This window comes from Marmota monax, unplaced genomic scaffold (genome assembly GCF_021218885.2).
Source record: "Marmota monax isolate L192 unplaced genomic scaffold, Marmota_monax_Labrador192_F-V1.1 WCK01_AAM20220418_F8-fsc00235, whole genome shotgun sequence".
Classification (NCBI taxonomy): domain Eukaryota; kingdom Metazoa; phylum Chordata; class Mammalia; order Rodentia; family Sciuridae; genus Marmota; species Marmota monax.
This window is the reverse complement of record NW_026693185.1, coordinates 1,757,224-1,781,420: the sequence shown is the minus strand read 5'-3', so window position 1 is coordinate 1,781,420 and position 24,197 is coordinate 1,757,224. Positions and strand designations below refer to the sequence as shown.

Genomic DNA, 24,197 nt, shown 5'->3' with positions numbered 1-24,197 from the left:
GAGTGCATCACCATCTCCTCTGTCTAAAGATCCCCAGCAGAGAAGCCGATGACAGGTAGGCACACAGCGCGGGGACATCATGGGGAATGGAAGTGAGCATAGAAATCAATGAAATCTAATGACGCAGCCGCCGTGGTGGCCAAGTGGGGACAAAACAAACGGAATGCAGCAGCCAAGTGCTGTTCTAGAAAGAGATATAGGGAGCAGAAACGGTGTCATGAAAAATCTCAACCTAAACTTGCAAAGGGAAGAGCGTGGGGTGAGAGGTGGGGGGTCACAGTGCAGAACTTCCCATCACACAAAGGCCAGGGAAATTCGAAGAGCGGACAGCAGGAACAAGCCCATTCGCCCACCAGCAAGAACGGTCACAGCGTCCACAGGAACACGGGGGAAGGAGGCGTCTCGTGAAGCAAAACAAGCCAACGAGGGCCAGAGTCACGTGTTTCCTTCCAGGAGGGGACCCTGGAAAGTCCAGAACAAAGGGGGACGGGGAGGACGGGGCCTGAGAGCCGCGAAGGTGGACGCGGAGGCGGACACCGCGCCAGAGAATCCCAGGAACCTGACGTCGATGGCGTCACGGACCCAACAAAAAGCAAGAACCCAGCCCGGCACATGTCTGATGGTACGTGAAAATCAGGTCTTCAGACACCCCACTCTTCCTCAGTAAGAGACAAGCTCTGACGCACACAGAGACGGGCATTAGCAGAGAGTCCCCAGAAAAAGACGAGCCACGCGGTGCAAAGACAGGCCTTAAGGAAGCATTCACAGGTCCTCAGTGGCTGGCCGTGCCCAGGTGGAGTCCTGCCCGCCGTCCGTGCTGCCCACGTGTCTTGATGTCCTCTGAAGCTTCCCTTGGGGTTTTTACGCTCCACAATCTGGGGCCATCGTCCTTCCTGGTGACCTTTATGGTCATCTGTATGCAGAGAGCTTGAAGGCCCAAGTCACCAGCCCACTCAGAGCCTTCTTCTGTGTCCTGGGCAGTCTGCCATGAGCACCTTGAGACCAAGCCGCCTCCTTCCTTCCAATCCTGTTCCCAAAGCCCAGGGGCCATGCAGGATGCCCGCTCCTCACCCTCCACTCGGAGCGAGCCACCTCTCCCCAGGGCTCTCGAAGCCCAGAGCGCACCGTGGGCTGTACCCAGTCCCTTCAGTCGCTCCTCTCTGGACATCTTTATCTTTCTATCAGCCAAGGGCAAGTTTTCCCAGACTGAACCAAGTGAGTTCTCTGCTGAAGATCCTGTGGGGGTCCCTCTTTCACCCAAAAGACAAAACAGGCTTCATGCCCCCAAATTAAAACAGCATTACCAGCCGGGCACGGTGGCGCACACCTGTGATCCCAGCAGCTGCGGAGGCTGAGGCAGGAGGATAGAGTTCAAAGCCAGCCTCAGCAATGGCAAGGCACTAAGCAGCTCAGTGAGACCCTGTCTCTAAGTAAAATACAAAACTGGGCTGGGGATGGGGCTCAGTGGTCCAGTGCCCCTGAGTTCAATCCCTGGTACAAAAAAGAAAAGCAAGGCAGGCATTGCTTAAAGAGAGGAAAGAAAAACATCTAGATCCTTCCATCATCATGGTCCAGACTGACTTGGAACATTGAGTCTGCATTCGCCCTTGGCCACGTCTCCCTTCAGTCATCCCCGTCTTAGCAGCTGAGAGCCAGGGCTTGTTCTCACTCAGATCAATGCCCTGTGGAGTGGCTGTGGTCCTCTCCTGTCCTGCGCACTAGGACTTAGGAGGAAGGGACATTCTCTGTTTGGTTTAACTATTATGTGGCAGAAGAAAAGGAAATGGCAGGATGCACGGGGACTTCCCTCGTCCACAGATCTCTTGCTGTCACACCTCATGGCTGAAGCCTCATGACAGTGGGCAGGGAGAGCAAGTCCTCTCACAGGGCAGGAGGTGGCCATTGGAGAGATACAGCCTGCTGCAGTCCACACTCCTGCTCATGTCTGTTCCCTCGGTTAGTCCATTTTCTATTGCTATAACAAAATACCTGAGTCTGGCTTCTTATTAGGAAAAGAGGCCTATTCAGCTCATGGTTTTGTAGGCTGGAAGTCCAACACCAGGACGCCTTGTCTGCTCAGCCTCTGGTGAGGGCTCCCTTGGCTGGATCACCACACGGCGGAGAGATGGAAGGGGACTTGGCTGACGCAGTAGAGGGCGGGCACTGGGGGTCTTGCTTCAGACCCACCTGCTCTGCTCACCTGTCCTGGGTACCTGCACGAGGCCCCACCTCTCCACGTCACCACACTGGGGACCAAGCTTCCACCACATGAACCTCCAGGGGACAGAGCAAGTCAAACCATAGCACGTCCCCGCAGCCCCCTGCAGGCACAGACACACCGTCCTCTCTCAGGAGATGACACTGAGCCCCGTCCAAGCCCAGATTTCAGGACCAGGGCCCAGAGGGTCATGGTGGACACCCGAGCAGCCGTGGCTCCTCCCCACCCGGAGACAGGTGCACTGGAAGGACAGGTGGCCCCACCCTGTCCACATGTGGCTGGGGGCAGAGCCCAGGTGACCACAAGCCCGTTCCCCTCCAGCAAGCACAGAGTGGGGGGCACTGGCAGCCGAGCACCTGGGGGAGGAGTTTCCCTCGTAGATCCCACCCCTGCCTCCCTGAGGTCTGGGGTGCCCTTGTCCTGCCCCAGGGTCCCCGCCTCGTCCTCTGTGAGGCCAAACTTTCCGCCCACCTCCTCGTGCTCATCTGAAGGTGCCCTCCTGGGGCCTGCTCATGACGGGGCTGGGCTGCAGGTTTGGAAGGCGAAGATCACATGGGTGCCCCACCCACAGCTGTTCCGAGATCCATGCTGGGTTTCTGACAGCTCCTATCAGCTGAGGCTGAGAGCCGCATCCTCGATTATCTGAAGACCTCTCTCCAAACTCAGGAGCCACTTAACACATTCCGAGGCTTGGACAGAAAACACTTTGATTTGTTAAATCAGCCTGTTTTGTTATTAAAGAATCTCTCAGTTCTCTCTCTTACTAGCTAAAGATGAAAAGCACTAGCTTCTTCCAATCCTGCAAGACCAAGACGCCCGGGGCTCTGACTCCTGGTTCACACACCAGCCACTCTTTCTCATAGTGCGTGCAGTCAGAAGCCCAGGTTGCAGCTAGTCTAACTGCGTGTAAAGCATGCTGTTCCCCCAAGCTGCTCATCTGGAGCACAGCTCATTTCACATCTCATTTCATGACCCTTGAAGTCATCCAGGCATACCTGCATGCATGTTTAGTGGCTATGGCTGTGGGTGGCCGGGACAGCACGTCCCCTCCCTTCCAGCTGCCCGGCCAGGACCAGTGTAGTGTTTTTGATGTGGACACCTGTCCTTTCTGGACGCCGGGTTCTGGATGGTTGATGTAGATCAACAAAGGGCCAAGGGGTGCTGAACTAGAAAACAGCCCCCAAGGGCACTTCTTCTTCATGTTGGGACTTCTTTATGGGAAAGCTGCAGGTCTTTAGCCCCATTTTGAGACCCCAAAAGAAGGAACAGCCCTGTCTGGGCCTGTTGTTCTCATATCAGAGAGAGAACAAATAATAGAACCACACAATGGCCTTAAACCTTTTAATTACAAGTGACTTATAGGACTTCTACTCACACTTTGTTGGCTGATAAAGTGACATGACAAACTTGAAATCAATGGGGAGGGAAAGCATGATTCTCTCACTGAGAGGCACAGGACCTGACAGGGAATTCTACACCTCCCCTTTTAGGGGAGGTCCTTCCTCATGAACTCGGCTGTGAACTTGCGTTTTATCTGATAAGGATGTTGCAACAAGGTCCATACTTAGGTACTATAATAGTCCATTTTCCATTGCTATAACAAAATACCTGAGGCTGGGTAATTTGTAAAGAAAAGAGGTTTATTTGGCTTATGGTTCTGGGGCTGGGAATGGATGGTGCCAGTGTCTACTCCACTATGGCAAACGCCTCCTGGCAGATGTCATCACGATGGCCAGGGTGCGCAGAGAGATCACATGCAGAGACAGGAAGTTGGGGTGACAGGGGTCAGTTCGACTCTTCTTTGACATCTTATTGTGTCCATCAGGTTTTCATCACTGCAACCAAAATACCTGGCAGGAGCAGCTCAGAGGGGGAAACGGCTATTTTGGGTCACAGTTCCAGAGATTTAGACCATGGTGGGCGACTCCGCTGCTCTGGGCCCCAGGGGAGGTAGCTTGTCATGGCGGAAGGGCACTGTGGAGGGAAACAGCTCAGCCCGTGGTGGCCAGGAAAGAGGCAGGGACCACAGGGAAATGCACCCTTGCAGAGCAAACCCCCAGGGACCCCCCTCTCCAGCCATGCCCTGCCCACAGTTACTAGTGGTCAGTCCACCCTGAGACGGACTGCTGAGGTCATGCTCTTGCTATCCAGCCATTTCACCTCAGGTTCTCTGGGGATACACCTTGTGTCCATGCCATGGCCCTGTAAGAACTGGCTGGTCCCACACACCACCGGCCCTTCCAAGGCAGCACCGCAGTGACCTAAGGACCTCCCGCTAGACCCTCTGCTCAGGCTCCCCCACCTCTACCCTGCCACACGTGACCCTGGGGGACAGTCAGCAGACTCAAGCAAGGCGGGACGTGCTGCTTTCTTGGAAGACAGTAGGTTTGGGAGGCACACGCCTTGTCTGGAGTGTGACAGTTCTAAAGCACAGAGACGCGGGACTGGCAGCAGGTGGCTGGCGGGCAGGGAGCCAGCCACAGGGGGCGCTTCACTCCAGGAGTCTAGCTTGAGAGGATGGACGTGTCCACTCCCTGCAGCTCAGTAAGGCCCTGTAAGGTCACTTATGCTTCGAGCCGAGCAGGATGGGACGCTGCCCAGCTGATGTCCTGAGGAGCCGGCCGGGTCTTCCCCAGGGAGCCCAGGGCTCGCCCGCCGTGCCCAGCCTGTCCCGCCGGCCCGGACCTCACGCTCTCTCTTCCCGCAGTTCGACATGCAGAGGGTCACGCTGGAGGAGCTGAAGCACATTCTCTACCACGCCTTCCGGGACCACCTGACCATGAAGGACATCGAGAGCATCATCATCAACGAGGAGGAGAGCCTCAACGAGACCTCGGGGAACTGCCAGACGGAGTTCGAGGGAGGTAGGTGCCCGCCTTTGCCCCGTCCCCCTGGGTGGGCCAGCGCCCGCAGGCGCTCCTCGGTGCCGCAGCCTCCGGGGGCCGAGGCCAGTGGGCACTACAGCTGGAGGCCCAGGACTGTGCTAAAGGTCTTTGCAAAGATTCAGGGGCCTTAGGACATTCTGTTCGTTTTCCCCAAACTCTGTGCTTTTGCAGAAGTCCCCTTGACCCTGTCTGCCCTTGTCCGGCCGAGTCAGCAAGGCCCGGTGGCTCTGTGGCCTTTGCATGGGGCGGCAGCAAGAGCTCACTAAGGAGGTCGGCAACGGAGGACCAAGGCGTTAGCTAATGGTGTGACCTTGGTGAGGGGCGTGCCCCCTCTGTGTCCTAGTCTGTGACTCAGGATAGTGACAGCTACTTCATGGGATCCCTGGGGATGGAAACCTGCTTCCCCAGAGCACGGACCAAACAAGAGCCCAAGGACACAGTGTTTCATGAGCTCAGCCAACTGACCACGGGAGAAATGGGCCTCTATGGAAGTCCAAAAAGAGGCCCAGGCTCCCATGGGCTGTTTTTCTTGGGCTCATGAAAGAAAACTTAAGGGGAAAGAAAAAGCCTCCCTTATCTCCAATCAGCTGAGCACTTCCTCTCTCCCCAACTCTGACAATCCCACCTGTGCCACAGCCTCAAGGGACAGGGAGAAAAATTAATTAGATTCAAATCCCTTAACAGACGACTGAACGCTTAAACACGTCAGTGTTCACAGCTGGTCAGCTGTCCCGTGGACACCAGAGTGAGATTGGCCATCTGGACTTGATGCTGCCATAGAGACGGCCAAGCACTGTGGCTGGCAGTTTAGGCTGGGCCGGCCCAGTGGGGAGCAACACCTCTCCTAAGATCTATGATCTAAGTCCAGCTGAGGCCCAGCGGCTGCCTTGGTTTCCCTTCTGTGACAGCTGGGCTGCAGCAGCCATGATGTTTGGGGTTGGGGCCACACATATCCTACGGGGCACTGCCTTGTAGGTCACGGGGCTACCACTGCCAACACCACCCGGGCAGACCTTCAGGGAGGACGGAGGGCGGGACCATGGGGAGCACAGGGTTAGACTTTGGCCCCCCGTCCACCTGGCTCCCAACGGACTCTGGGTTCCCAGGATGGGAGCATCTGGGGCCCCAGTCCCCACTGTGAGGGACACTCTCCAGGTGGGCAGAAGGGGGCATTTCTGGGCGTCTCTTTTCCACAGAACTTTGTTTGTGGGTCAGTGTTTGGCTCTGGGAGACGCCGCGGCCATGGTGACCTGGGGAAGGCCAGACCACACGGAGAGCCACCTACACTCCAAGCAGTGCCTTCTTACCACGCATGTGGACTAAGTGCCCAGCAGTGGGGGCTTCCTACGGCAGCCCTGCGGTCTAGTCAGTGTCTAGCACACACGGCACCGGCTAGAGCTACCCTTGGAGGGGCGCATGCAGTGCCAGGCACGCACTGGCTGAACGCCTTCATCTCATTCAGTGAAAGACCCCATTATGCTAGTAGCTTCCCACCTGACCTCCAGGGCCACAGTTGCGTGTCTTCACATTCAAGAAACGTTTTAAAAATATGATGTCAGCACTGCCGGGCCTCAACACACACCTCCTGGTTTGTGTTTAGGAGTCGGAACCTTCTGGAGTGGGCAGGGGTCAGTGGTGAGCTTGCCTAGTGCGTGTGAGGCCCGGGGTCCCCTGCCCAGAGCCCACCCCCCACCAAGTACAACAGAATTTCCTAGTCACAGGCATGGCTGGAATCACGGGTGCCCAGTTAGTGCCCGAGGGCCTCTCCACACGCAAGGCCCTTACATCTGTCCTTTAGGCAGAGGTGTCTACAAGGGATGAGCCCAGTCCTGTGGCCCCTCACACCTTAGGACAGAGGAAGCTGTGGGGGGCCTCGTGGCTAGCCTGGGCCTCCCTGCCTCTATCCTGCTTCCACGCCTGTGTCCACAGCAGGCTCCTGGGCATGTGCACCCTCCCATGCTCCTATCCAGGTCTGTTCTGCGCTTCCCTCGTCCCCTGGGACCTCCCAGGCTGTCAATCATCCCGCCCTCTCTTGCCCCTGCCCAGCTGGGAGTCTTGTGCCACCACCTCAGCCGCACCCTCACTCACACCGTCAGCTGCTGTGGTGTGGGCTCTGCCCCCAGGGCTACAGACAGGGAGCAGGTGGCTGAGGGTGGAGCCTTTCCTCAGAGTCAGACAGGTCGGGGATATGAAGCAGGTCCCCGGCACAGCCCCCTGGCTCGGTCATAGTCACAGGTCATTTTCTGGGGCTCAAGCCCCTTGGCGTCCCCATGCAGGTGGCAGGTCCTCATGCCGCTCAGTTTGGGTTTCACAGCCAGTGAATGGGGTTACGTCTGGCAGTTGGGCTGAAGTGCCACCCGTGCGTGTGCATGTGAGCCCTCTTGGTGCCGTCCCTAAATGGAATACCAGCTGTCAGATTCTTCTAGACATTCTGAAAACAAAGCCATCAACCAGGAATAAATAGTTTCTGTGAGAGGGAGACAGGCCGAGCTGCCCGCACCATCCAGCACCCCCACGATGCATGAGAAGACTGGCCCAGGAGAGCTCCAGCCGTGGGCCCTTCCCGCTCAGCGCCACCACCCTGGGGCCCTGGAATGTCACTTCACCTCTCATGCAAAGCCTGGAAAGCAGTGACGATCCAGACACCAAAGCATCCAGACTCCCTGGAAGGTCAGAAAGAATGAGGCTCCCGGATCAAGGTCTTCAGCTCAGTCACACTCCTGGGTGGCAAGACCTCCTGTCACCTGGCCAGGAATGGCAGGGATCTCACGTCCAGCCAAAGGAAAAGGGCACCATGTGTCACCCTCACTGTATGCCCTCAGCCTGCCAGGCTGTGATGTTCCTGAAACAAGGCCCGTCTCCCTGGGGGACGGAGGAGCTTGATGCCCAGCTGAGGCCAGTGGCCGCAGAGACAGGGGACAGTTTCCGAAGGGTCTGGGACTTCAGACAAAGGGGAACTTTCCTCCCTGGGGGACACTGACCAGCACCTTGCAGGCATTTTCTGTGGAATAAAGCAATTCCAAGACCCTGGGGAGAGGCTGGGCGTGTGTTTAATAAAGGTGCAAAAGCAGAGCTGGCCCACTCTGGCCCTGCATGGAGGACTGGCCTGGCGGATCCCCGCACCCTCCCTTCCCAGAGTCAGGCACCAGAATAAGTGCTGACAGCCTCGCTCTCGTCACTGGTGGAATGAAAACACGGCTGGGGAAGGGCTCCAGCTAGGCCAGGTAATGCTGCCCTGAGTTCAGGAGTGTGGGGACGCAGCCTCCTTGGAGCTGTGGATGTGCAGCCGGAGAGGAGGGGAGGAGGCAGGAGCCGCTCCTGCCCGCAGACGAGGACCCTTTCCTCTTAGTGAGGCAGCACAGCGCAGGACCTCACCTGTGGCCTCCCTCACGGGCCACACCCTCCATGGCCACCTTTGCCTGCTCCCTCCTGGGCCACACCCTCCATGGCCACTCTCACTGCTCTCTCCCAGGCCACACCCTCCATGCACCTTCACCTGCTCCCTCCCGGGCCACACCCTCCATGGCCACCCTCAGGCTTTTGCTGGACACTGGCACCTGAACACTTCTGATATCCTCAGGATACAAAAAATTCCTTTTCCACCTTATTTCTTTGTAAGTTCTGCTTCAGTCCATGGAAACGGCCGGCTGCCTGGACTCATCCAATGCTAGCCCTGGAGGGATGACAGCAACCCAGTCCCCAGCCTAGTGGCTCTGGCTCACTGTAAGAATCCCCCGAGCTGCTGCTGTTTGGTTCTTTCATTCCCGAGCCTTCGGTGGATCTGCAGCAGGACTTGGAACCAGCTGCTGACATTCGAATCTGCCTCACTTGGGAGCCAGCACCTCTGAAGACACGCAGCCCCGTTTCCAAACACAGAGACTGAGGCGGGAGGGATCACAACCCCATTGCACCCGGGATGGCTTGGTGGGTCAGGGGTAGGGTGTGCAGACCACAGTCTCCAGGAGAAGAGCCAGAGCCTCTGCCTGTCATTTGCCGAATGGAACAGTGTGAACTGCTGTTACAACACGAAGGGGAAAGACAGTCTGTCGTGAGCTTGCAACCTTGGTCCTGCCAACGCAGCCCCTGACTGTAGGTGCAAGGAGCTCGTTAGCAAGTTCTCAGGAGTCGTTGGAAAACAGGACACCCACCTCTCTGTCCTCCTGCCTTAGCCTCCCCATTCCCATTTACTCCCCAGATACCTCCCAGGCTCCACGATGTCGATTCTGTGCTGGAAGGAGCGCTCAGTACCTCCTGGGAGGAGAGGTGCAGAGCGGGTCTCCAGCAGTGGGAAGCTGCAGCAGGCTCTGGAAAGGAGCCTCCCTCCAAAGCCTAGGCCTCAAGTTACCAAGTGACCCAGGCTTGTCCCCCCGAGAATCCAAAGCCCGTACCCACGTGAAAACACAATATTCACAGCAGCCTCAGCCTCACTCATGATAGAACAAATGGATCTGCCCAAATGCCAGTGAGCTAAGGACTGGATGGGACGTGGTCTGTGGCACTGTGGGGCATCGTCTGTCAGCAATCAGAAACACCAGGGCAGGCCATGGGTCAGGGCGGAGCGCTGCCCAGCCTGCGCCAGGCCTGGGTTCAGGTCCAGCCCTGCAAATAGGAAAGGAGGAAGGGAAAAGTGACAAGAGACAACCTGCAGCCTCAGCTGAGGGACAGAGGCCAGTCTCCCATGTCACCTGGCTCAGGGGGACAGTGGGGACACAGAGGCAGAGCCTGGGTTACCTGTTGCTGAGGCAGGGCAGGGAGAGGGGAATGGATGCTGGTGTGGAGGGTTTTCTCTTTAGGGTGACCAGATGTCCTTGGTTGGGCACTGCTGTGGGCATACAGACTTGGCAGTGTGTAAAGCGGCCCTGGGTCATGTCCACCTGAAGGGTGAACTCAGGGTATGTGAGCTGTGTCTCAGCTTAAGGGATAAATCAGAGCTATACCATTCAGATAATAAACGGAGAAGCCGGCAGTGTAGGTCAGTGGTGAGTGAGTGCCCAGCACGCGCGAAGCCCTGGCTTCCCTTCCCAGCACCCAGTAAAACAAAGTGAAAGGAGAAGACCTAAGAGAGCCGGGTGCCACCATGAGGAGAGAAGGGGTCAAAGGGCGCCTCTAGCAGAGAGGAAGGGGACAGAGCTTGGGAACAGTGTCTGGCTCCCCTGTGGGGGACAGGGAGGAGACCTGCTCCTCTGGCACAGGGATGGCCGGGGAGGGCACTGGATGGGCTGGGAGTAGAGCAGAGACCCTGGCAGGAGGGAGCTGTGTCCCTCCACGTAGAGCGCAGGGTGGTGCGGATCAGGGCTCTGGAAAGCTGCATCCAGCTGCAGCTCAGGATGGATTAAGTAGGAGAAGAACACGAGCCCTCAGGTGTAAGACCAAGCCCAGCGTTTCTCCAGCAAGCTAAGGTAACACACAGCTTTTGTGTGGATTAAATATTTGAAATAAATCTTTTGATGGCCAGAACAGTTATCATTAGCTCCTTTTACAGAGAGAGAGAGAGAGACTGAGGTTCAGAGAAGCTCGGGCTCTTGCTCAGGGCTCCCAAGTGGCCCTTGCCAAAGAAGCCAGGTCTTGGACTCACAGCTCATCCCGGGCTGACCTGTGGCTTCCTTGGGGAAATAAAGAACAGACACTAAAAGTAAATAAATAAGCCACAATACAGTGCAATGCACGTACCGGATGGCAGGCAGTGGGCCTTTGTTATCACCAAGGAACACGGACACCACGGTCTTACTACTGCCAACCACACCGGGGGCTGGAGTGTGTCTTCCTTGGAACTTTCTGTTACTAAGCAGCATATCAAGACGTGAGGCTATTGGAATAATAGGAGCAGACCTGGGCTCTCACCACCTCATCATTTGCTGAGCGACCTTGGCCGCCACTTCTGGGAGCTCTAGGCTCCTCATCTGTCAGCTGGGGACAACACGCCCAGTGTACATGACCTCTGCCTCTAAGCACGACTGCACATAAAACAAACAAAAAGCAGAGAACATAGCACCCAGCCCACAGAGGTGGGCGTTCTGTAGGAAACAGGAGGCTCATGGGTTTGCAGGGGGGAGTGAGCCTGCATCCGGCCTGGCGTGCCTCAGAGCCACCTCGCGTACTTCACAGCAGGGTGGGTTTTTGAACCCCATGTCACGGAGGAGGAAACCGAGACCTAGGGAGAGGAGTGGCTCGAGGTCACACAGGGGGTGGGAGCATCATGATGGGGAAGCACCATGACGGGGGGAGCACCACCACGGGAGAGCACCACCACAGGAGAGCACCACCACGGGGGAGCACCACCACGGGGGAGCATCATGATGAGGGGAGCATCATGATGAGGGGAGCACCATTAAGGGGGAGCACCACCATGGGGGAACACCATCATGGGGGAGCACCATGCTGGGGCGGGCAGCATGAATGGGGTTTCCTCCCAGCTCTGAGGTCCTTTTGGGAGATGCCAGAATTCAGCATAAAAGGATTCTCCTTGAGGCGGTGTCTGAACTACAGGCTCACCCTAGGGTCTGCCTCAGAGCCCCCGTGGCCAGGGATGAGCCAGAGCCCCCTCTGCCCACTGGACTGCTGCAGACTCTCCAGCTCCTCCTCCCTCCTTTATCTGGGCTCTCCGGCTGCTTTGAAGGATTTTCAGATCAAAGTCGGAGCCACTCTCCTGGGTCTAATCCTGTTGCCTGTGACCTTGTTTCCTGAGTGTCCTTCACAAAGAAGGCCTTCAGCAAAGACTTTCTCCCTCAGCCCAGCACATGGTCCTCTCTTCTGAGAGCTTTCCGCCAGCCCTGGGGACGGACCGGGTAGCACGGAAGCGTTTTCGTGCAGGCGAGTGCCCAGGATACTCAGCCAGTCCTTGGAAAGCGTTGAGATGCGCCACCTCCACACCCTCATCTCGCTTTCCGCTTCATCCTTTCCTTCTGAAACACCATCTCCCCTCTGCGTCCTAAGAGCGGGTGTCTTTTTTGTACTTTCCTGATCCTGGGAGAGGCCTTCTCCAAGCCAAGGAAATGTTCTTCCTTCAGCTAAGAATGTAAGATCCAGGATCCATTAGCGAGTCGAGCACTGAGCCTCAAAATACTTGAAATCACCCAGGGAAGCACAGTCCAGTGGATCAGAGGGTCCAGGAGGGCTAGAGACACCAGCAGGGACGTAGCCGACGTGGCGGGGGTGCCAGAGCTCAGCTGGGCCTGGCTCTCCGTGAGGCCAGGAGGAGCCTTCTCCGCTGAGGTGGTGTTTGGAGACCCGTTGACAGCCCTGACCTCTTCTCCCAGGGAAATCTCTGCCTGCCCTTAGAAGCCTGGCCATCTTCCTCCCTCCTGCATGTTATTTCCAGCATTTGGAGGGGCCACTTGTGGGCAGGGAGAAGAGGGACCTGGGATGGAAGGCTCTGTGTGCTCTTGAAAGGCACGTGGAGCCACTTGGCGTTTCTTTGCCAGTCTTCAACAGCTGGATGGGAGACCCGTCCTCCCTAAGAACCACACACGCGGGTGCACCGACACCCACCCACACACACTCTTTTCCCCAGCAGCTCAAGGTCCACCCAGGCCCACTGAAGCGAGACTGCAGAAGTTGCCTGATCACCCAGAGAGCTCTTTAAAACACCTACTCCCCGCCTCCGTCCCTGAGACCTGGGGAGGCCATTCTGCCACCGACTGAGAATCCCACTGACTTTGGGCCCAGTGGTGCTGTTCGCTGGGCCAGGGGCAGCTTGGTGGAGAGGGCTTCCTGCCTGCCCCGGGGCGTGGGGTGTCAATCACGTAGGACACCACTGGAGAGCAGAGCTAGGGACAGGAGTGGGGGGACGTGGAGGGACCAGAAGCCCTTCTGGGGTAGCATGGCACCTGGCAGAGCCCTCCTCCTCCCACAGCCACTGTGCCTCCTGGTTATTTCCATGGCCCTGTTTCTGGCCCACATTAGTCACCCACTGTAATGATTGCTTTGATGAGACCTACAAATGATTTCACAAGAGCCTTGTAAAAATAAATGGTGGTACAAGGCCCAGCCTGTCAGAAAGATGAAGCAGAAGAGAGCAAATCAAGGTCAGGCCAAGCTCAGGCCAAGCTCAGGCCTGGTCAGACCTGGGGCCACAGGCTATGGTGGACTCCTTGCTTCCAAAAATTGAGAGGGCTTGTGCCTCCCTGTCTTCACACTGGAGAAGAGAGTGTTGTCACCACTGCTCAGGCCTGGGCAGGACCCAGGCTTGTCATACAGATCACTGGGATCCACCCCCGGAGCGTGGGTCAGCAGATCTGGAGTGGGCCTGGCCAGGGATCTGCTTTTTAAATAAGCTTCTGCTGGGGCGGGCTGCTGCTGGCCCAGGAGCCTCGTTCGAGAGACATCTAAAGTAATCTCAGAATGGCTGGGCGTCATTTTGACCAGGGACCACCCTGGGGCAATTCCAGGAAGGTGAGTTGCTCCCAGCCAGGACACAGGTACAGTGAGGCATTGCCACCTCACCCCTCCTGTCAGCCATAGAAATGCAGGTGGCTGGTAGTGCCACTTACAAAGTCACTCCAGCTGCATTTATCTGTGCTTGTCCCTTGCTCCGAAAACGTCAGTCAGGGCTCCTGTTGGAGAGGTTCACCTTTCCCCACCTTTGCCAGGTGAGCAGTCCCGACAGGGGCCATGAGCAGTGCCCACTCGGCCTGAGCAGTCTCACCCTGCAGCAGGCTGGGCTGTGATCTCACTGTGTCCCTCTCTCTTCCCACCCCTCCTTCCACGTCCTTTACCTCCACCCCCACCCCTACCTTCACCCCACCCCCACCCCAAACAGTGCACTCCCAGAAACAGAACCGGCAGACCTGCGTCCGGAAGAGCCTCATCTGCGCCTTCGCCATGGCCTTCATCATCAGCGTCATGCTGATCGCAGCCAATCAGATTCTCCGGAGCGGCATGGAGTAGCCTCCCGCCAGCCTTCCTGCCGCCAGTTCACCGCGCATGTGCATGCCCGCGGGCGGACTCTTCCTGCGCTCCGCAGATCTGGACCTGTGGCCGATGCATTGATGGTACCCTTCAGGAAAGAGCCCCAGGTTGCAGGGCAACCGGGATTGCAAACCCACTCCATCTCCTTGGCAGGGACACACAAGGGCTGTCTTCAACGCTTTAATGGTTTTGTTTCCTAATGCAATAAATAGCCAGGAGTTCCGAGTTATTGCTTCAACCGCCAGTAGTGACTCTGGAGATAAACTTCATCCCCATCTCGGAATTCCAGTGGCCATCCAGGTGTAACGGGGGCGGCGAGAGCTAGAGGAGAGAGGCGCGAGCCGCGGTCACCTCCATCCACACCCCCTTCTTCCAACCCAGGGCCCAGAGCCTCGGGCTGAGGTGGACCCTCAGCCCCAGGAGGCTGCCTTCTGGGTTGCTACAGAAGAGGGGACTTTCCACCTTGCCCTGGTTCCTCTCTCCACCCGTGGAGACCCCCCAAGGCGTGAGGGGAAAGCCATTGACAGGGTGCAGCCCTGGCTGCCGCCGCTGCACCCCCTGCTTCCGTTCCTACTGCCTTTCCTACAGGACGTGAGGAGAGCTGGGCGCTCTCCTCGGTTTCCGTGGCACTTGGCCTTCTGTTCCTAGAGCCCACCCCGCACCAGCATTTTGGAATCTGCAGAGAGCCCTGATCCCAGCTTTGCCGCCTGTGCTGTCCTTAGAGAAAAAGAACCACGAATCACGGGCGTCTCAACACCCGGACGTGTGGACAGGGACGGCTGCTTCCCGTGCAAGACTCTCCTGGCCCCTTGTCCACGTAATCGCGTCCTCCCCTCCCACACTCACCCCTGCTTCTTGGCAGGGGCAAGGCCAACAGCGGGAGGGGAGAGACGAGACTGGTGCAGAGGTCTCGCAGCCCCCACCCTCGATGTCTGGCCTAGCAGCCCCTCCAGGTTCCCAGGCTAGACCCCTCTGTAGGTTCAGGTCACCTGCATCTTTCCCGTCCTCATCTTCAACTTGCTTCATTAAGTCTTCCCCAGCTAAAGAAGAGAAATCTGATCCTAAGCAGGATGATGGGCAGAGGGAGCCACCGACATCCTGGCTTTCAGACTCGCAACTGATTCACACGAACACATCGGTGCGCTTGGCCACTGCAGCAGGCATTCACTCCTGCCTGCAGAGCACTTCTGCTGGGAAGGGACCTGATCCCAATGGTCAGGTGGGCACCCTCCCAGCTGCCTCTGTCAGCTCCAGCTTGCAGTCAGAGTGGCCAGTGGCCCTGGACGTGCTGTCCCTGTGTATGTTTCTGGCTCAGGTCTGTATTTCTGTAATGCAATTGTCTGGCTCCAGGGCACCAGCTCCGGTCCCCTTCCCTCCAGGACTGGGGCGGGGTGTCTCCTCTCCCAAGGCAGGGGTGGGTGCTGTGGTGCCGCCCATGTCCCCCGGGCCTTCCCTCTGCTTTCTCCCTGCTGCCTTCTTAGATGTGGAGCACCCACGGTCTCCACTAGGGTCTTTGTCCGACTCAGCTCTGCACCGTGGGGCGGCTGTAGAAACCCTCGCACCGCGGAGAGCTGCACATTCACAATGAGCACAAGTCACACTAGGGTTTGAGCCATAGAAAGACGGAGCAGATCTAAGCTCCCAGGAGCCCAGGGGGTGACATCCTCGTCAAACTCCCTGGCATCTGGCACATCCAGGCCGGGCTAAGGGCAGCAGCCTGCTTGCCACTGCCCTGCCAAGCCCCGCCCCATGCCCACAGCACCCCTGCCTTTCTGTCTCTCCCCTTGGCTGAGGACTGCAGTCCCCTTAGGATACCACAGGTCCAAATGCTGAAGCTGATCCAACTTCCTCCATAGCTCCTTCCCAGGGCACTCCCCTCCCCAGCTGGGCATGGACAGGAGGGCACTGCAGGTCTGGTAGGGACACCTTTCCCTATCTTTTGCTGATCTTGAAGCCCTAAACCACACCCTTCTGGGAACAGAGGCTAGACTAGGTAGGAACCCAGGATGGTCCTCTGAGGACCCTACCCCGTGAGAAGGGGTTGCATGGCGACCTCTGAGGCTGGGTGGCTAGGTGGCATGCAGCAGGTCCTGACTCCCCTGGACAGCGTCGACCTCAAGGGAGGCCAGGTTTGATTTTTTGGCAGGAGGTGAGCTGCGATACAGGACGGGGATCTAGAGCTGCTCTGGGGGGCACCAGCGCCTGTTCCCTGCAGAGCCCGAGCAACCTTTCCCTTAAAGGACCCCTTGCTCACTCTCAGGGGTCTGGAATCCAGCCAGAGAGAATCCAGGAGCATGTGTCCTGCTGGGTGTTGCTATGGGGAGGGGAGGGAGGGAAGCCAGCGTTCTCCTGACCGCCTGGAGGTCACCCTAGCACGCGGCACCGGGGCTGAGGGCTGCTGTGTATGGAAGCCTCCTGAGCTAGTAGGCATTCCTTAGACTCTGGGGGCTCTGAGTTTGTCACCAGGACTTGAGCCCTCGCTGCTTTGCCTGGACGGTCTGTCTTAGGTAGACCTGGGCTACCAGGCGGCCCCACTCCCAGCCCTGCTCACACAGTGGCTGTGCCAGGGCTCTGCTAGTCAGCCTCCTCATCACAGCGGCCATGGGGTTCACAGCTGAAGGTTCCAGAAGGTGCTGTCCCCTATGCCCCAGGAGGGCCCTGTGGGCCTCCACTGGAGGTGACCTCTACAGGAACTTCCTCTAGAGGAAAGAGCCACTATCCTGTAGGAGACGAGATGTAGGACTCAGGGACCAGGGCTGGTAGCCATGGGTGGCTGAACGCTCGGCAAACCCAGTTTGACTCATGCTGGCTACAAGAACAGGTGACCGTCCTCGCCCACCCTCACTATGCAGATGACCATCAGGAAGGCTTTTTACCTATGAGAGAGAGAAAAGTGGACCTGGCCCCCTAGCCCCCAAAGAAACTATCTCTCACCATTCCAGGTGCAGACAGAGCCCCCAACAGGACTCAGCATTGGAGCTGCTAGCAGTGGCTTCCAGAATGTGTGTGGGTCCCACGTGACCATCCGTAAGGAGAAGGAAAGGGGTGTCGCCATGGCAACCCTTGCATTCAGCCCAGAGTTTGCCATGGCACACAAAAATAGGGACTGTTTTCTTAAAGAACTCATGTTCCACCTGATGGCAGCCTGGCTCCTTGTGTCCCCTATCCTGCCGGGAGGGGACACTGCCCTCCAAGAATCTGGGTGGTTCCTCTGCCTTTTCCTCTTGTGTTTGGACTTGTTCTTCCATTTACTCAGGAGAAACGGAGCCACCCGGAAGCTGGTGGCAGCATCCCTTCCCCCACCTCTCCCCTGCACCCTGCCTCCCAGAGCAAGAATCCCTAAATCCAGGCAAAAAGGCAAAAATATCATCTGGAAGGAAAAAAAAAATATTTTAAGCCTCCAATCTTGAAAAGCATCTGTTTGCCTGGTGAGAAGTTCTCCTGGCAGAACATGTGAACTTGAGTGAGCTGAGGTGGAGATGTGGTCTCAGGCACGCCCAGGGGCCGCAGAGGTTCCTGGGTATTGCATGGCAGAGACCAAGTGGTGTGCGAGGGGTTGTCTTCCTCTTTACCTGCTCCTGTCTCCAATGTCCCATGGCGAATGCTATCTCCTTGTCCAAAGCACCTCATGGAAGATGGGCAGCTCATTTTGACAGGCGCACTCCTCCCAGTGCCCCTCCCCTGGATCACGGTGTGGTATGCTTCCCCTGAGAGCCCGGAGAGGAGAAGGTCCTCTTATTCCAAATGCCTCCTGCTGGGCACAAGGCAGACTCAGGTCATAAGTCAAGGAGAATTTTGCACATTGTTCTTAACCTGAGCTAGAGGCCTCCCTGGGGTCATATGAGGACACAGCCAGAGGGTGGCCATGAGGCCCTTGAGGGCACTCCCTGGGCTGGGCTGGCCTGGCACTGTGCGGCTGCTTGCCTGGGAGGGCTCCTCTTGGGCTGATGTCTGGCTCACCAACCTCAGAGGCTGCTGAGCACCGCTCCTCCCGACCACAGCCCTCCAACCACACTGGGTCCCCCTACTGCAGGGTTGCTGTGCAGGCTCTGGTACTCGTGTTGCCATTGCCCTGCCCCCTGAGATGCCCCCTGAGAGGGTCGGACCCTCCTGCCAGGGGAGTCCTTTTAGTACGAGGCCAAGGTGTGGCAGACGAACTGAGATTATGCTTCTAGACTCGGGCTGCGTGATCCGCCTTCCCTGGAGAACATCTTCTGAAACAACCCCAGATCAGAAGGTTTCATGGGCCTCTTCGGCGATGCCCACAGGGCTGAGCCTTGCCATAGCCATCTCCCTCTCCACCGAGGGCTCAGCTCACCGCCAGGGAAGAGTCTGTCAGAAATAGAGGAGAATCATGATCCCGCAGCCGGGGTTTCAATTTCAATTATTTATAGTGATGGCAAAAGAGCGGTGGACCTGGTGCCCTTCACAGCCTGTCCCCAGGATAATTTAGGTGTCAGAACTGCTCAGCGTCACTCCATATTTACTTTGACCAAGTCACTCAGGGGACTGTCCTCGGCCACATGGCCTTGCCACGACAGTTGGTTTGGAGGAGCAAGGCCAGTGTACCAGCCAGCTAAGCACTTTCCCTAATGTCCTGTGCTCTTTGCTGATGCACATAGTCATTTTAACAGGGATGGTTTCGCCTCGATATTGGTTTAGGTTCCTCTTTGCATGGTCTCAAGGGACGTGGAAAAAAGTCTTTGAGGCAAAATTGTCGTGGTTCATTATGCCACCAAGAATCAGGTGTATGCAGTCTCAGGAAGACCGTCCTCCGTTCCTGGACACCTGTGTGGTCCCCTGCACCTGCCCCTATGCTGGGTGACAGGCTGGCTTTCAAACCAGGCTTCTGACACTCTCCACAGTTGTTCAGGTGCAAAGGGGGTTGAGACTGGTATTGTCCAGGGGTGGGAAAAGCAGGCTGAGGAAGGAACATTCTGGGAATGTGAAATTCAGTTGCGGTGCCACCCCCTCCCCGGGCCTGAGAGAAGGGTTTTGAGGGCTCAGATGCTCTGAGCATTGTTCCTGAGTTCCTGGCCTACTTTGAGAACATATGGGGGATAGAGTGCCGTGCGGCTGCCCATCAGCCTGATCCAAATGACATGCCCTGTGCGTTCAAGAGGAGGCTGGTGGTTCACCTTGCCGGGGAGGTCGCAGGCACCTGCCAAGCTCAGAACATGTCTGCCTGGGCTCTGGACCCACTGGACGGTGGCCAGGAAAGCAGAAGCCCTGGAGCGGAGCCAGTGCTGGCAGGTGGGAGACCAAGGAGACCGCCCTTCCCCCAATAGCCAGGTGATTTGAGTGGCTGCTGTCCTTGGCCTCAGGTCCCTCATCTCTGAAGCTAGAAGACAGGCCACCCTGAAAAGTCCTCCCTGGGGACATTCTACTTGATGTGAAAGGCAGGTGAGTGGCTGCTGCTGTGAGGGTCTTCCCGAGTCCATAAGGCCGCTGTGACAGAGCCTCCCGTGCCGTGTCCACTGTCTGTAAAGGAAGCAGCACCCCTGGTGGGTGCCGCACAGGCGAGAGGTGCTGAGTGTCCCCTAAGGGCATGCTCTAGTCCTGCCCTTAGCATGGTTCCGTCTCCCCACCCCAGCCAGGTGAGCCTGGTGACTCGTGAGCAGTGGGGGGGCGAACAAAACCAGATTCCAGGAAAGGGCGCTCAGCTCTGCATCGGAGGCTGCCTCACTGAGGTTGTGGACACGGGGCAAGATCTCCAGCCATTGTCCTTTCCCGTCCTTCTGGCCACTGGAGCACGTGATGGTGGCTTGTAGTTACCTGTAGCATTGTGGAAGGCAGTGTCACAAGCCCTGGGGGTTGTTGGGAAGTAGTTCTGGGGTCCATGCCTGCGGTGGTCCTGTGGCGGTAGGTAGCCGTGCACTGAGCTGGGAGCCTGCTGTGGCTGTGACCATCACGGGGAGGTGTGGTGGGCCCCAGGAGAGCAGACCCGAGGGTCTCTGGCCCTTCTGCCCTGGGCCAAGGGTCTCCTCCCAAGATCCCACGTTCCACTTCCAGAAGCAGGAGGAGGTCCCAGCATTGTCCTCATGCCAAGCCCTGCTGTCCTTCCCCTGAGAGCCCAGACTGGCCCAGGAGGGATCCTCCTAGCTGCAGGCAGAAATGTGCAGAGCCAGAGTCTCAGCTCTCCATGGAGAACCCAGAAATGGTCTCTTTTTTTGTATGAAGATAAGGATTTAGGGGTTCTGCAGTGGCTTCTTGGCGGGGTTGGATTCCTTCCCGGATTCTGAGTGCAGAAATGCTTTCTCCAAGGACTCACAGACAGTGCCCTGGGAGGGGACCCCACCCTGAGGGTCTGGTGGGGCAGAGAGCAGGCAAATGCTCCTCTGTGGGTGGGGGTGGGGCCACAGGATCCCAAGGTCATTAGACTTGAGACACTAGTCCTTTATCAAAGCACAGTAGAGATGGCTGGCGCCCTAGCCACCAGCACACTGGGCACAAGAGGAGCACAGAAGGACCAGGTGCGGGAGCCCGGAGCTCCGTGTCCAAAGGGCCTCTGAGACCGACGCTGGGATCGCAGCCTCCCCATTACCTCACCACAGTCCTTTGTTTCTTTTTTTATTCAGTGTTAGTCGATGGTTTCTGCTATCGAGTGATGAGTCAGCAGATTAGTCAAAAGAAGATCTTTATATAAAATGTAAATATTAATATAAATTAACTTGGCATGCAACTTACGGATCAAATGAAGTATATATTATTAATATGTTATCTAATTAGTGTATAAAGGAAAACTGACTGCCATATTTACCAGATGTTTTCTCTAACCAAACTTGTCTGTAAATATATAATCTGTATAAAAAGAGTCTAATTTACCATTATTTATGCAATAGAAAAAAAAACAAATAAAAGTTTTTTTTTTCTTTTGATGAGCGATTCAGTTCTTTATCTGTGCTTGGATTTGCAAATGGGTCATGAGAGTTGTTCCTGTGGCCCCGAAGGGCCACCAGATCTGTTCAGATGACAGTTCAGTGTCACCAAGAAGCAGCAGGTGAGCAGCAGCTGGGGAGGGGCCCCTTGTGTGGAGGAGTTTTGAAGGGAAATGATTGACAAGGGGGAAATCAGCTGCCCCGGAGCATATGGTGAGACTGGGCACGGTCTCCTGGCTGGGAACAGAGGCCAGCGTCAAGAAGACTTTGCAGATACTGGAGCTAATGGCATCTTCCTCTTGGGATTCATTTGCCAAATTCCTCCCGACATTAGCATTTGGGCTCTGCAGGGCTTCCACTTAAGCCTTTGGAATTTTTAATGCTATTTGAGCTTCTCGAAAACAGAAAGGGACACTGCTCCCTTGTATAGATGAGGAAACCAAGGGCACCCGAAAGTGAAGAAGTGGCCTTAACCAGGTTTTCAACAGGTCTTATCCTTAGTTCACACTCTGAGATCTCCCAGGTCCACTATGGTCCCCTGCTTTCAAGGTTGCTTTCTATATACCTCCTGCTGCGGTCAGGATCTGGGGTATCCCTCAAGGCTCCCACACTGAAGGCTCGGTTCCTGGGCAGCAGTGTTCAGGGGCTTTTGGGAGGTGACTGGCTCTGAGCTCCTCAAGGGTAATGATGGGATGGTGTTGTTGGAAGGTGGTGGACCCTGTGGTTGGTGGAATCTAGTTGAAGAGGGTGGCTCCATGGGAGTGTGTGATCAGAGGCCGGGAGGGGAGGGGAGGCATTTCCCTCGGTCACACCCTTTCGCCTGGATGCTCTGCTCACCTCAGGCCCAGGAGCAGCTGAGCCAGCCAGCCACCGATTGCAAGCTCTGAAACCATGAGCCAGAACCAGTCTCGCTCCCTCTGAGTTGATTTTCCCAGGTATTTTGTCCCAATGATGAAGATGAACACATCTCCTCGGGGGGCAGCTTTGGAGGTAGAATCTAAGCATTTGTTATTGTTTAAAAGTTCTAAAATTAGAGTGTTCTAGGCTTAAAGCGCATTTTTCTTTATGTTTTTCTCTCTGTTAACAGGGGCGTCTGGTGAATCCCGGTGAGATAATGACTTAGATTTTATCCTCTCTGATCTACATTTTAAGACTTTTTATTATAACTGAATACTTACTTGGCCATGAATATTCATTGTCCTGGGCTACTTATCCCAGGAGTTTCCTGCATAACAAACAGCTCACTGGGGACAGACAACAAAGCTCAGGGTTCCTGACCCCTACACAGAGCCAGTGATGATGTAGCCTGAAGACCCAAACGGGAATTAAAGAGCCCCGCCCCCCTGCCAGGTGGGAGCACACCCTGGAGTCCTGGTGGGGTTTTCAGTACTGGAAGGGGATATATTTCAAAGCTTCTCTTTCAGACAAAGGTCCTCCAGCCACATGAACGGTTAGATGGCCATACCAGTGACGTCTCCTCCCAAGGATCGGTGCCCGGGCTCCACAGGTCCTGAGGCCACGTTCCAGGCCTGTCTCGTGCACCCTGGTCTTACTGACCAGCACACCTGGGCTTCCCTCACTGGGCAATGCCCTGAGCAGAGGAGACAGCTCGGCTCCAGTCTCCCTGGCTCTCACCCCCAGGTCCTGGCACCCAGAACTGGGGGCTGTGTTCCACCCTGTGACCCAAAGCCTCTCCTGGCCTGGGTGGTCTTCCGCCATCAGTCATAGAGCTCTGTCCACTCCTGGACAGGACCCTGCTCTCGTTTCTGAGTCTCCTAGGGCCAGGGAGAAAGTTGTGGGTGCTAATTACAGGGCGTTCCAGGGCTGTGCCCCAAGGCCGGGGTGGCAGTGAGGCACCTTGGCTCTTGTACCTTTCTCCTCCTCCCCTGCCCGTCTTTCTTCTCTACTTTCAAGGGCGTTGGGAGTTGGCTGAGTCCCCAAGACCTCTCCCGGGGTTCCCAGCCTATGGGAGCTGCCTTTTAAAAAAGCCCACCTCAGTCCCTTCCCCAAATATCGCCTTCTTCTGGGATGATTCCCTCAGCCTAGGACGCAGGCGCGAGGGGCGCTCAGAGCCCAGCAGTGATTCTCAAGGCCGATGGGGCTAAGGACAGGCAGTGAGCACCTCCTCTTCCCAGCTGGGATGGTTTCCGGGGAGACAGACGTCCTCTGAACAAACAGGGCTCCAGGGGTGGTCCCTGCACTGTTTCCTGGACTGGCTAGTGCACAGTCTAAGGCACACCGTCAGAAATCGGTGGTGGACACAGCAATACCCCCGACCCCCCCCCGGTTGGTCCTGGTGCACCTCCAGTTGGAGAACCAATGGCCGGAGCAGTTTTCTCCAAGTGATGACTTCAGAGTTCACACATGATATGGCCACTGTTGGAATCACGGGCTGCTTGGTAAACCTAGAGAAGCCGGGGGCTCCCCCCAGACCTACTGCATTAGGACCTCAGAGGACGGGAGAGCTGGGGGTCACTTGAGGATGTCCCCTGGGGAACAGGGAGGAGGAACATGAACTCAGCACCCGCCTGAGGTAGGAGGGCTGGGATCAGAACCTCGCCATTCCCTGGGTGGACGCTCGCGAACCTCCCAGCTCCTCCACCTCAGCAGGTGTGACCTGCCGGCCTGTGCAGGCCACCGTCACCTGCAGCTGCAGCCTACCTTCCTGACACATGGCAGCAGAGTCCCGGGTGGGGCTTCAGAGGCCCTTCCAGGGGCGGCTGCTGGCTCATGGATGGGAAGCTCCCAAACCGCCTTCCCTTCTGCCCTTCCAGGGTCAAAGCCCGGCTTCCCTGGGGGGCAAAGGGAGGGAGATGACTCTCCTCTTCTTCCACGAGGTCAACCTAGACACAGGCACAGAGAAGGTGTGTGCTGTAAGGCATGGAGTTTGTGTCAACAAAGCTGTCATGGAAAGTGAGCACACACAGGCTTGGAATCCCAGTGACTGGGGAGGCTGAGGCAGAAGAATTACAAGTTGGAGGCCAGTCTCAGCCATTTAGTGAGCCCCTAAGAAACATAGCAAGACCCTGTCTCAGAATAAATATAAAGGGCTGGGGATGTGGCTCAGTGGTCAAGTGCCCCAATGTAGCCTCAAAATAGGAAAAGCAGCAAGAATCCCCATGAGACGCCAGATGGCTGGGCCTCCTGAGTGTGGGGCAGGTCAGCTGCAGGCTCCCTGTTTCTCCCCAGGGGCCTCAAAGAGAGAACGTCCTGGCTTTAGTCCATTTTCTGTTGCTGTAACAGAAAAGCTGAGACTGTGTAAATCATTAAGAAAAGAGGTTTATTTAGCTCACAGTTCTGGAGCCCAGG

At 56.7% G+C, this 24,197-nt stretch overlaps 1 protein-coding gene across 1 annotated transcript in view; it reads left to right on the top strand.

Moving 5' to 3' along the window:
* The window catches only part of Caln1 (calneuron 1), a 278,793-nt gene extending 257,938 nt beyond the window's left edge, over nt 1-20,855 (top strand). The window contains exons 5-6 of the mRNA XM_046456015.2: nt 4,926-5,082; nt 13,862-20,855. Of these exons, the coding sequence (XP_046311971.1) occupies nt 4,926-5,082; nt 13,862-13,989 (285 nt within the window). The 3' untranslated portion in view covers nt 13,990-20,855. The remainder of the gene's footprint in view (nt 1-4,925; nt 5,083-13,861) is intronic.
* The last annotated feature ends 3,342 nt before the right edge of the window (nt 20,856-24,197 follow it).